This window comes from Lipotes vexillifer, unplaced genomic scaffold, assembly GCF_000442215.2.
Source record: "Lipotes vexillifer unplaced genomic scaffold, Lipotes_vexillifer_v1.1 scaffold440, whole genome shotgun sequence".
In the NCBI taxonomy this organism is placed as follows: Eukaryota; Metazoa; Chordata; class Mammalia; order Artiodactyla; family Lipotidae; genus Lipotes; species Lipotes vexillifer.
The window spans coordinates 881,483-895,209 of record NW_006778543.1 but is presented as its reverse complement, the minus strand read 5'-3'; the positions used below and the strand labels follow the sequence as shown (position 1 = coordinate 895,209).

The 13,727-nt window shown below is 36.5% G+C and overlaps 1 protein-coding gene across 1 annotated transcript in view; it reads left to right on the top strand.

Annotated features, from left to right (window-relative positions):
* Positions 1 to 13,727, top strand: part of COL14A1 (collagen type XIV alpha 1 chain) — a 231,472-nt gene that overhangs the window by 149,663 nt on the left and 68,082 nt on the right. Inside the window, exons 32-35 of the mRNA XM_007451664.1 lie at positions 414 to 523; positions 2,699 to 2,857; positions 10,801 to 10,878; positions 13,692 to 13,726. Coding sequence (XP_007451726.1) covers positions 414 to 523; positions 2,699 to 2,857; positions 10,801 to 10,878; positions 13,692 to 13,726 — 382 coding nt within the window. The remainder of the gene's footprint in view (positions 1 to 413; positions 524 to 2,698; positions 2,858 to 10,800; positions 10,879 to 13,691; position 13,727) is intronic.

The following is a 13,727-nucleotide window of genomic DNA, read 5'->3' as shown; positions in this document are numbered from 1 at the left end:
CATCCCTGCCAAAAGTGCGGGTTAGACGGTTGATGGGTTTTGAGCAAAGATCTGGAGCAGCTCTGGCAACAATTTGACTAACTTCATTTTTCCTTTTTGTCTGCCTCTACTTCCAACTTCAGACAACCGTCTCCCAAAAGGGTAGTGGGAATGGGAATATAGGCAAGGAACTACAGAGGAACAGTATATGTCAGGGTCCTTACCTCATCATCATCACTACATGGTTAAGTTAGTTAATCTGGCCAATTGAAAACCTGGGGCAACCCAAGGACTATAGGTCATTTCCTTACCTACTTGTCACTTTGTCCTAAACACAGCCTGAAAACAAAGGTTACATTATTTTGAGTTGACTTTTAAAAAATTACTCCTTTTAATACTTTCTCAAATGTTTTTCTTTTCCTTTCTTTGATTAGATGGTGGGAAAACCCTAACATATTTCAACCATGACTACAGTGGGGATTTTCAAACTGTTACTTTTGAAGGACCTGAAATTAGGAAAATTTTCTATGGAAGCTTTCACAAGGTGAGTAATGCCTTGTATACGTATATTTTTTATTCTATTTGTGGTGGGCAAAGCAACAGAAGATAGTAAAACAAAAAATCCATAGAGCTTTGGATCTCATACTTCACCTGAAGTAAGAATTACCTGTGGGGCTTGTAAACAATGCCCTGACATTCTGATTTGGTAGTTCTGGGATGGGACTCTAAAATGTACCTTTTTTTTTTTTTTTTTTTTTTTTTTTTGCGGTACTCGGGCCTCTCACTGTTGTGGCTTTTCCCGTTGCGGAGCACAGGCTACGGACGTGCAGGCTCAGCGGCCATGGCTCACGAGCCCAGCCACTCTGCGGCATGTGGGATCCTCCCGAACTGGGGCACGAACCCGTGTCCCCTGCATCGGCAGGCAGACTCTCAACCACTGTGCCACCAGGGAAGCCCTAAAATGTACATTTTTATCCAGTACCGCAGGGGATATTGATAGTGTCGGAAGGAAGATATTTTCCTCTATCCTTCTAGGTCCCTCTAGCTGCCTAAGAATTAAATTGACATGAGACAGATTAACGGGAACAACTCAAACAAAAGTTTAATAACATGTATACACGGGAGAGACCCAGGAAAAACTGAGTATCTCACCAAAATAGCCGAAAGCTTCACCTTAATTACCATCTTCAGCTAAAGACAAAAGAGGATTTTGCGGGTGGTAGTTTGGGACTTCAGAGGGAAGGAAGGTAATTCACATGGAGATGGAAAAGCAAATGTTTGGTAAATAAATATTTGCTGGGCCTGCAGAGACAATGGGACGCAGATTTTCCCCCACTGTACCTAGCCTATATTCTTTGCAGATATCTCTGGTGATAGCTCCGTTCTGGGAACAGGACTTCTGTGTAAATCCTTTTAGGCGGTTAGAAGCAAGGTCAAAGTTTCTTCCTGAGTCTTTTGGGCCTTGATTGTTTTCAGCTTGAAACAATCCGCATACCGAAGAGACATTTGGGGATAGCAAATTTTGGTGCCCTACCACAGAAGTGGTCCAGGTTCTTACTTTGAGGAACCATGTAGTAGAAGGTACTGTATTATTTAGCAGATAGTTGTTAGTTCACTACTTTATGTATGATGTAGGACAGATTGCTGGTCTACCTGGCCACCAATATAGATAAATACCAGCTGCCAAATCATGTTGAAATATGTAGACAGATTGCACTGAGACATATATATATATACACACACACAGACAGACAACCCATCACTGCCATTATATAAGTTACCCGGAGGAAGCTGGTAAAACCTGACTTTAGTTGTTCTTATTTTAACCTGGCACTTGTGATAGAACTCTGTTCATTCACATTTCACATCTCTGAAACACTTTGTTTTGGTGATCACTGGAATAGACATGCTTCCTTCCAAACTTTACTGTTTCCTTTGTGTTTAGTGAATAAGCCCGCTGATCTCTGGGCTGTTAAGGAATGCAACACCAAGAGTGCTGGAGAGCAGAGAGTTTACTAAGTGGTACTGCAAAAAGCTTTGCCTCTTAACCATGCCCTTCTTGTACTGTCAGAGGGAGGGAAGGGGTGTTGCAAAGCAGTCTTCATCTTGCCTTCTGTCTCCTGGTGTAGAATGTGGTCAGATCTATCTAATCTACACAACTTTGCTACTTTCTGGGGTTTTGAATACCATAACTGTATAAGAACAATTGCATAACAAAATTCTGACTCTTTCTTGCATAAGAAAAGTTGCATAAAAATGTTTTTTTTTTTTCTGGTTTAATCGGACTGTGCAACCAGAAGTACAAGGTATCTTAAAAACACATGAGATGCAGATGATATATTACTTCATGGTTCAAAATAGTCCCATTAGCATTTCTTTGGAATTATTGTCATTTATTTACCAACTTCCTCTAGACATGATTCTTTTCTTGGTTAGGCAGAGTCAGTCACAAAGTAGCCAAGAAATATTACAGGGGAAATAAGAAGCATGTGAGATTTCATTAGTGTTTAAAAAAACACAACAACATAGAGATGGTGCCTGAATGTGGGACAGTCATGGAAATGGTAAGAGTAGAACCTTTTTCCTTAAGCAAAACACATAGTGACAGAATTCCTTCTTTTCTCTTCCATACTTTTTGGTGAGGAGTCATGCAATTATGTAAATTTGGTTGATATTTTCTCCTGCTGCTTACCTTCGAAAACATCTTTACTTTTATCAGCTACATGTTGTTGTCAGCAAGACTTTGGCCAAAGTGGTTATTGACTGCAAGCAAGTGGGTGAGAAGGCAGTAAATGCATCGTCTAATATCACATTAGATGGTGTCGAAGTCCTAGGGAGAATGGTTAGATCAAGAGGACCAAATGGAAACTCTGCACCAGTAAGTGGATAAATAAGTGAATCTGTGTTATTGTTAAAGAAAAAAATCCTCTTGAAATATAATTATCTATCTTCCAGGGGAAAAATTTGGTAAAGGGATGGATGGAAGGAGGGCTGGATGAATGATAGATTGATGAATGGATAAACAAGTAGATAATGGCCTCTTCAGATGAATTAAAACATGAACGTTCAAAGCTCTTGCAATATGCTTCTGCTATATTATAAGGAGAATGCTCCAAGAATTAGACTAGTTTGTTTTCTAAATGGATTTTAAAATTCAAGTAGTAAAATATTCATATTTTAAAATTCAAATAAAATAGTGTGGCATAAATGGTTTGTTAATGAGAATCAAAACTGTAAATGAACCTCATTTATATAAGCAGATACAAATCCGAATAAAATATGTTATTATTATACACGGTAAATTGACATAAGTCTCTCATTTGAGTTAGATTTGGGCATTTTAAAACTAGATTCTTGCTATGGCTAATGTAAAATTAACCCTTTAACTGTTAATAGTTATTTAAATAACAAATCATTCTAAGATATATTTTTCATCATACAACATGGAGTTTCAGACGAGGAGACTTCGAATTGACAAAGAAATCACCTTCCCTTCAGTCACTACCCGCAAAAAAGAGCAGCGTACACAAGCTTTTGTTTTAACACCACATATTCACAGCTAATTAGCAACATTCTCTAATTTGAGTCATTCTATAATTAGAACCAATTAGCCTGGAGGGAGTTTTATTCTTGAAAGCAATTCCAAATATTCAAATCTACACTTCTGTGTAGCAGAATAATCAGGTTAATTATGATTCACTCTTATTGCCTTATGCTTTCATAGATCTGCAGAACTAACCAGCTATATGGAATTTTAGAAGGACCTGGTGGTTCTCAAAGTGTTTTTAAGCTGAAATCACTTAGTACAAATGAAGTCTTCTAGTATATCAAATAAATGAGTACGATTAAAACACACCCATGTTGATTGAATGGGAGAGGGGACATGGGGTAGCAGGTGCTGCCATCCTCCAATGTTCCCTAAGGGCGCTTTGAGGAACACAGTTCTAATTCCTCTGCTCTAGTATAGCCCCTTCACTTTATATACCAGGAAACAGTCCCAGAGTGGTGAGGGAATTTACTTCGGGACAGTTTGCTGTTTCATGGCATTTCCCTTTGTGGTAACAATAGAAATGAAATCCTTGTGTACAATCAGGGTATATTGACACTTTCAGATCTTCATAGATGTGTGCTAATTAGTTTAACACTTAGCTTTGAAGTATCTTTAAAAGTACTTTTGTTTCTACTTTGCTTTGGAGAACTATGGATTAGATGTTTGAAAAGAGGGAATATAACAGCTATGGAAGGCTCTTTTGTTTTCAGTTGTGGTAAGAGACTTTTAAGAATGTTTACATGATACTGAGGAGTTATCTCCCCTTAATTTGTGGTATGCCATGTGGATTAGGAAACATTTCACCTTCTGCTTCATGGAAGATACTTTTATGATAGCACACTTCAGGATTTACAAGGCTCCAGAATTGGCAAACTACGGATACCTTGTATGGATAAATGGATGTATATAGATGGATGCTTAGAAGGATGAATGAATAGACTCTAATTTAAGAAAGAGAAACAATTCCAGGTGGATGAGATTATGGCCCATATCACTTAGTGCTATCATTATTTTTTTTATTTTAGACATAATGCATATAAAATCCCTGACACTTAGTAGCCATTCAATGAAGAGCAGCTATTTTTATTGAAGAATGTCCACCATACCTTTTCCATCTCAGCTTTTCTAAAACTCTAGTACTTGCTTAACCCTTGATTATTTGTAGTCATATATTATTTTCTTGCTCTTTCATATAACTGCATTTCACTTCTCTAGCCAGAGTATAAACCCCTCAAAACAGAAACCATGTCTTCGTCTTCATTTGCAATGACCCACGTCTACCCTACATCACAGTAGCTAATAAATTCGTATGAACAGAGTACTTTCTCAAGAAACACTTGATAGGAATTAAATAGGAAGTCATCTATTTGAATTGTATCATGTCTTTTCATAAATGTTTTGCATGTATAGTATTCCATGTGTGGTATTGACAACAGTCCGCTAATATATGTCATACCATCTCCTAATTATAATCCATACTTTACAACTACAGTTTTATAATCACAGTTACAAATTAATTGTATTTCAAATTACACTCTACGTAGTAATTTTACTCCAATTGTGTGACCAATTAAATATTACAGAATTTATTTCTGAAAGCAAAAATGACTGTAGGTGTCAGGCCTACTGGTGATAAATCTTTACTTTTGACCATGACAGAAAATCAATTAAACAGAGCACCCTCTGTGGTAACTTCCACCCAGTAGGAGACAAAGGGGAATTTATAGAAGTCAATCATTAAAGAGTTCTTTGTAAGCCTAGTAGGAAAAAAGCTGTAGCTTTTGCTAGAATCTAGAAGTCTGCAAAGGATTACTAAATAGATTTTTAGTCTACCCACTTATTGAGGAATTTGATTATGTTGAAATGGATGGTATTAGAGTAGATCTCAAGAATGTGATTGAAAACTCACTTGCTTTTTTGGTTTATTACTTAACTGTTTCAGGGCAAGGCAAGAGAGAAGCTTCAGTCTTCAGTTCTCAATTTAGAAATCATACATTGCTAATATAATCTTGATATAATATGCAAAAGGGAATGTGTAATGTACAAGTTTGGGGTCGTTCCAGGAGGGGTAATTATCATCTAAGAGGGATGCGTAGTTTACAGGTAAGCATTCCCTGGCAAATTCAGCAATGATTCAAAAACTGTCAAGTGATGGAAGAACTCTAAATTATCAGTCTTTAAAGACTACAGATTTTTTAAACCAAAGTTGAGTGGAGGAGAGATTAATGGATTTAGGGATATAGTAACTACTGTATTGAAATTACTCATATTCATAATAAAAACAACTTGCATTCAGCAATGCAAGATTCTACATGCAGCAAAAGTCCCTAGTGGGACTAGACTAATAGGCATGTTTAATTTAGCCGTCAAAACACACATGGGAAGAAACTTAACAACTGGGCTTCTCCTTTCCAATCTTCTTTCTCCTGAGAAGTTTCTTCTACCTTTTCTGATACCTAATGAAATTATCATGCTGCCAGTCAGAGATAATTCAAGAAAAACTTTGAGCTTCTGGCATTGATTATGTTTGTTAGTGTCTTTTTTCCACCTTTTCAAATCTAACACATATAATTATACAACTGACATTTATTTAGCCCTCTGATGTGTAAATAAAGACAAATACAAGTTATGGAGTTTTTAGTAATTTTATTTAGAGTTAAAGCTTTTATGTAGGAATCAATAGTAGACTAGTCAATGATCCTCTAGAAACAAGTGTTTTTAAATTGCAAGGACATGGTTGTGTTTTCACTGGATTGTATCTTTAACTCCTTAAAATGATGATAGTGGCTAACATTTATTGCCTGCTATGGACTAGGCAGTGTGAACATTTCTGATATTATCTCGTTTAATCCTCCAATAACCCTAGGAAGAGATACTTATTATTATCCCCATTTTATAGATGCAGAAACTGAGACTTGAATAAGTTAGGGAGGAATCCCCTTTCAAAAGTGAGGAAAGTGAGATATGAGCTTGTATCTGAGTTGCATATGGTTACCCAATTTCCATTCTGAGCTCTTTTCCCTTGGTTCAGACTGATTATGATAGAATTTAAGGCAGAGGAGGGAATCTGGTCTGTAACAGTGACCATATGCCCTGTCTATTCACTGGCAAGTTCAAAAACTCACCATTATTTGAATTACAACCTTGAAGTAAACGTGATCAAAATGTTCCCCCCAAGCATGTCTACACCTAAACATTCTCATTACTACCAACAACTACAACAGCTGTTCCTTTTCATCTCCTAATTGAATAGTGCCATCATGGTTTCCCTTAAATTCAGTAAGCTGAGGGCGAGCAAGTAAAAACACCCTGTTCAATAGGTGACAAGTGATAAAGGCTTAATAAATCTTAGTTTGGAGGTGGAATCAATCAAATTTACACACCAATTTAAAAGCAGAACATGGCCTAGGTCCTCAGGACTCTTTCTCCTATGTTCTCAGGCAATGTAAAGCTCTCTAAATATTTGTATAAGTTCAGGTACAGCTTGACTTCAAATTACAAGCTTAAAAATGTTATACTAGGAAAAAAATCAACAGATGAAAACTGGTACTGAGTGGAAAGTTGAGCCAGGGGTACATTTTAATTTCCATTCACGGATCACAGTGACTCAACTGCCAAGAAATATTTTAATCTTATTTTCATGCTAACATCTGACCCCAAATGACTTGCCTTTTGTGCTACACCCAAACAAAAATGTCCAGTAATGAAAAAGTGCTTGTAATTGTCTAAGTATTCCCTTGAAAGAGATTATAAAAAGTGAAAGTGGGAGGGTACTTTTTTTTATTTGGCCAGATTTTTTTTTTCATAATGTTCAGTCAGTTACAAAGGGAAAAAGTTGCAGAAGTGAAAAGGGGCTGCCTCTTAGCCACTTGAAGTATGATTTATTTTGAACCATATTGTCTTGCACTTTTAGGCACTCAAATATAAGATCTTTGGACATGTCATCTCTGTAATGTTTCCTCCATAATTTGTATAAATGTGTGTGTAATTGCTTCTGGAATAAAAGCCAGATTTTTAAAGAACAATCCCCAGAAATGTGCCTTGGAAAAGAAGTCTCTAAATAAAGGCCGAGGAATCTAAACTATTACGAATGCAAAACAATTATGAATAAATTTGTTGTACTCACACAAAAAAGGCTGCTGACTTCATCTAACTTGAAAAAGAAAAGACAGCCCACAAGCATTCTTCAAATGATAGTATCAGCCTCATTCAGCATTTAGTAGGTATTCGACCTCTTGAATAAATAAAATGAACTCATAAGAATCTCAGTAACTCAATAGGGTAGGGGAATTTTAGCCAAAGGTTTATATGGAGACATTATACTGTTATAGGTGGTTGGGCAGTGAATTCGAAAAACTTCAAGAAAGCCTGGTATATCCTGGGACTAGTTAAAAAAGACTTTGCTTTAAATAAATCTTTCCATTCACTAAAATGTGTTCACACTGAGGGCTCTATTCAGAAATGGGAAATTTCTTAATGGATGAATGACTTACAGAATTAACTGAATCTATCTAATGCTGTCATAATGGGACCCATTTAATAAATGTCCCCAGACAAATGGCATTGTCAAGTTAGGCTGGGGTATCTACATTTTAAACATTAGACTAATGATCTGTTTACTGCAAAATAAACCACAAGAAAATGAGGTGTGCTGTTCAAATCCCAGCCAGAATTCAGCTTTCAACATGTGCTTAAATTACTTTGACTTTTTCGTCCCAAGTCCTAATTTACAGAATGGGGTTGACATTACTATTATCATACCTCATAGTGGTGATTGAAAGATTAAATGATATAGGCAAAGTCCTTAGGATAATGCCTGGCACATAGTAAGTTTTTCAACAAGTGTTTTCTGCTGTTGTTATTTGCTAAGATTTTTCTCAACCAAAACATTGATTATTGGGGACACAAACTACTGTTCTATTTCTGCTCTCAATATTGCATCACTTTCATTCTCATTCTGCTATTTTGGCCTCTGTATTATATACTCCTACAGCTTAAAGATCAGTTATAAAAGGGCTTTTGTACATGTTACATTAAAATAATATTTATTTAAAAAATAATTAAAAAAAGAAAAAATAAATAATATTTATTATTTATAACTGTATTCCGGGAACTGTTCTAAATATTTCCCTTTATGAGTTCATTTTATTGTTATGGCTACTATTATTACTCTAATGAATAGCTACTATTGAATAGCTACTATTATTTTCCTAACTTTATAGGTAAGGAAAATTGAGACTCCAACACATTAAATAATTTGTTTCAAGTGACTTAGCTTGTGAGTGGATTACACCCAGGCAGCCTAGCTCCATAGCCTCCTAATCTTTATGCTCCTTGAAATATCTTTGTTGCTATTGCTGTTCATGAAAATTAGCAGCCGTGTTCTTTAAAAATGCTTTAATTTTAAAAACCTAATTTTTTAATGGTCATAATTTTGTTGTATGGTTTCCCTGAGCAGACTTAAATATCATACCCTTTGGGAAAAATTTTTTTTTTAATACAGAAAAAAAAAAGAATAGTGAATCATGCAGTATTTCTTCAAATAACACAATGGTTTTATATTGAAAAAAGAAAACAGGATGTCTTGATTTATGGATCTGCTTTCAAATTTTGTGTCATTTTATGAATCTTGCAAAACTCACTTGGGGAAGGATGTTTGCAGCAAGGCACAATTCTTCCTGGGTATAACAAGAGAAAGCCTGACTTCATTTTCTTTACTGTCAGATAGGGCAGGCTCTTTTGTGATGCTGGAAGCATTGTTAGTAACCTATTTCAGTCATACCAACTACTTGAGTATTCTCATCTTCATCCAGGGGACCCTTGACAGGGATGAGAGAAAATAAGGCACCAAGCATTTCCAGCTTTTGCTGAAAACACCGCTTGCTGAAGGAAAGTTACAGATTTAAAATGCAAAGAATTTCATCTTTCTCCCAGCTCTGTAATTGATGACACTTTTTTCTTTTTTGTTTTTTTAAATGGAAGTATGGTTGATTTACAATGTTGTGTTAGTTTCAGGTGTACAACAAAGTGATTCACTTATAGATAGCTAGATAGCTAGATAGATAATGTCTATTCTTTTTCAGATTCTTTTCCATTATAGGTTATTATACTGAATATAGTTCCCTGTTGATCCTTGTTGTTTATTTTATATATAGTAGTGTGTGTCTATTAATACTAAACTTCTGATGATATTCGATATTTGAAAATAATATAGGAAGAAATATAGCATTAGAAATGGTCGCATCATGAAGCTAGTGTGAGCCCTTAATGATATTATAATGATGTTTCTAAATATTTCACAATATACATTAACTTGTTGTCAACGTAAATGAGTAGAACAAGACTGTCTAAATATTTATGGTGTGATCGATGGCTTAAATAAAAATACACTTAGCACAGATTCTCACAATACCGTATGAGAGTCTGTCATGACACCACATTGTGAACAGTATTTATGTGTCTGTCTCTTACTCCCTATAAATTCTTTGAGGGCAGAACTCTGGTTTTGTTCATTTTCATATCCTAAAGGAGGTCTACATGGTATCTGGCTTGCATTATGCACTGAAAAGAAAGTGGCCAAATATATGCATGAACGATGAAAGTCAGAATTAATTCAACAAGTCTTCATCATGAATACCTACTACATGCCACATGTTTTCACAAGTTTTTTTTTTTGGCCGCACAGCATGACATGTGGAATCTTAGTTCCCCGACCAGGGATAAAACCCATGCCCCTGCAGTGGAAGCATGGAGTCCTAACCACTGGACCACCAGGGAATTCTCTACATGCCACATGTTATGATAGGGGGCACAAAGATGAATAAGTGGTTCTATGTTCTTTGATGACCTCCCAGTCTGAGGAGAAGAAAATATAAATAATTGTACTGTATGGTGGGACATATGCTATAAAAGATGTATGGAGCATTTTGGGATTACAGAGGCACTTGGAGTAACTGTGATGGACAGGACAGGGAGGACTTCAACAGAGGCACTAAGCTTTCTTAGGTAGAGACGGAAGGAGGAATTGTGCTAAATAAGGGGGTTTGGATGGTGGATGGAGTAACTACTGACAAAAATCTTAAATCACTGTATGTTTGAGGAACAAAGATTGATATTGTTAGAATGACTTTTTAATTTATTCACTGTAATATTATGTTATAAATGTATTGGTGTTCTATTATGTAATACATACTATGAAATCATTACAATTATAAGCACAGTGTGTATCTATATATCTTTTATTGAATGACAATTTTCTTTTTAAATTGAAGTTCCAGTTACAGATGTTTGATATTATTTGTTCCACATCATGGGCCAGTAAAGACAAATGCTGTGAACTTCCTGGCCTGGTAAGAATTCTTCTTTCATTATTTGGTCTGTTCTTTACCGAAGTTTTCTAAAGTTATATTTAATTTTCCCTGAAAATGAAATGCTGTTTCACAAAACTCATGTCACAGATAATTCATTGTGATGATGATGATGAACATTAGAAAGAGATTAAGAAGGAGGTGTGCCTGAAATCAGCAGGACACACTGACATATGCGGAGGGGAGCGACACAGCTCCACAGAGTGCCTTCTACAGAGTCTGGATGTTCCCAAATTTCAGGTTCACTGAAGCCTTTGCTGTCACAATAATGTTTTTCATGGCACCCCTGAGCCCAAAGAAATACCTAACAATTCCATACATAAGGTCATTAGGTCAAAATACCTTCATAAGCCTTTACATCCTAACAACTCAGTAACTGTATGAAAAAATGATAAACATAAATCGAAAATTTTAAATGATGAACTTTTTTTTTTTTTTTTTTTTTTTTTTTTTTTTTTTTTTTTTTTTTTTTTTTTTTTTTTTTTTTTTTTTTTTTTTTTTTTTTTTTTTTCCGGCGATGCGGGAGCCTCTCACTGCTGTGGCCTCTCCCGTTGCGGAGCACAGGCTCCGGACGCGCAGGCTCAGCAGCCATGGCTCACGGGCCCAGCCGCTCCACGTCATGTGGGATCTTCCCACACCGGGGAACGAGCTCGTTGTCCCCTGCATCGGCAGGCGGACTCCCAACCACTGCGCCACCAGGGAAGCCCGAACTAATTTTTAAATAACCACAACTACTTACTAATGGGATGTGTGTGCCTGTGGAGAATGCACTATTTCTCATGTCTTGGAATCTGATCAGACATCACCATTCTCACTTCTTTTTCCACATTGATTTTCCCCATGGTACTTGCTTTCCTTCATAGCTACTGCTGAAAAACCAGATTTGCAAATATGTGACATCAAAAATAGTGTTTCAAAATCTAGTGTTGAAACTGTGAGCTCCCTTGAGCTAGTCATTCATACGAAGTCCAATGGGTGCCGAATATTGCTGTTTCTCTTAATTCTTTTAAACACTCAGAGTGCCCCCATGAGTTTGCTGTACTGCCCCAGGCCATCTTTCCACACAGTTTGGGACTCATAGTCGTGATCTATATAACCTATACAAGGCTGCTAGAAAAATAACCTTTTTCTCATTATTAATACCAAGTGTAATTCACAGGGAGGGGGTACCTGTATATATAAAGACAGATTGTTCATAACTAAGGATCTTTAGGACCAGTGAGCTGAAATGTTGGCCCTGTTATGGTTGGACAGGCATCATATCTTAAGAATTCAACTGGGAGAATGGGCATGGGGAAGACTTTATCAAGTCTAAAAGATTTGCTTTTTTAAGACCTTACACCAGATCACATCATCTGTTGCAGGCAGTAAATTCATGGTGACTATGTTTGAGAAGGAAATAACTTTTTTTTTCATCAAAATAAGTTTCCATTAAACTGTGGTGAGGAATTACATCAGAGACACTGTGATGTTATGCTTACGGGCAGGTAGATTGGAAACTGTAATGGGAAACACTCAGAATCTTATGGAAAATGTGATCACCACATCTCCTAGGAAGGACCCAGCCCTTCTCAAAACTTTCCTTTTCATTTCTCTCACTGAAGATGTGTAAATCCCGTGGTAGAAATACATGGATGGAGACACAGTCAACAGCCATGGCGAAACCATTCCCGAGTCTGTGGTCATAGGACGTCTGCTGTTAGCCTAATTTGGGGGGATCTTTCAGGATACTTAAGTTTGTATTTCACTCAAGCTGCCCAAGATATCAGGCCAGATACGTTAGCAGGGTTTTTATCCTGTAATGAGCTGAAAGTTTAAACTATCGTCTCACATTTAGCGAGAAGCATATAAAGGCTCTTTGCTCAAAATTTCTGGGTTTCTGTTGTGAATATTTCAGAGACTGAGGTTATTTTCATCTTGATAATTTAATTATCATCTGTGCTCTATTCAGCTCTAACGTTACGTTTCCCCAAGGTCTTAGAAAATGAAGCTCACTTTCTCTCTATCCAAAGGGACAGATGAACCCTTCAAAGTTCTGTAGTTTCTTATCCCAGGGAAGACTTCTTTTTAGCTGCTACTCCAAATGTGACATTCACAAATCATTCAATAGCCCTTAGCAAGTGCTCTGTCTTGGTTTACACTCCAGTAACTCATTCAGATACATTCAGCCTGGTATTCATCGTCTATCTTGTAGCATTACCTGGCAGCAAAATTCTCCAAGAGGAAATGACCTCCTATCCCAAAGCTTTAGATTGATGCTGTGATGTTTTCTTACTTTCAGTCACAGAAGGTGAGCAGTAGTTCAAATTGTTACAGGGATGATGTGTTTAAGCACTGTTTTTGTTTTCTTTGGTTTCTTTGTTTTAGTGTAGATGCAGTTGTTTTGATGGACTATTCCAACAAGTTTTCTTTTATTCTTTGAAATGGAAAAAAATGTAACACAAAGGAAGAGTTCAGGACCTTTAGTCCATAGAGTACTACATCTCCAACTGAATTAAATAGTAACCAGAATTTTTTTTTTTTTTTTGCACCCACTTCCGCCTTTCTTTCTTCACCTGGATTCCCAAGCTCGTTTTATCAACGTCCTTTGATAATAATGATGATCTAGAGAGCCATTCACTGTTTCTTTCAAGAAAAGATTTTGTGGTCAGAAGAGAATATTCTCTGCCTTTCTAGACTAATGCTCACTTAGTAATTTTTTTGAAGTGTCTTAAAGTGTTTTCTTTGAGTCCATAAAGCCATTTGTATAGACCATCTCGTTAATAGTCAGTCATGCTATTTCTTTTTCTCCTCAGAGGGATGAAGAGACCTGCCCAGAGCTTCCACATTCC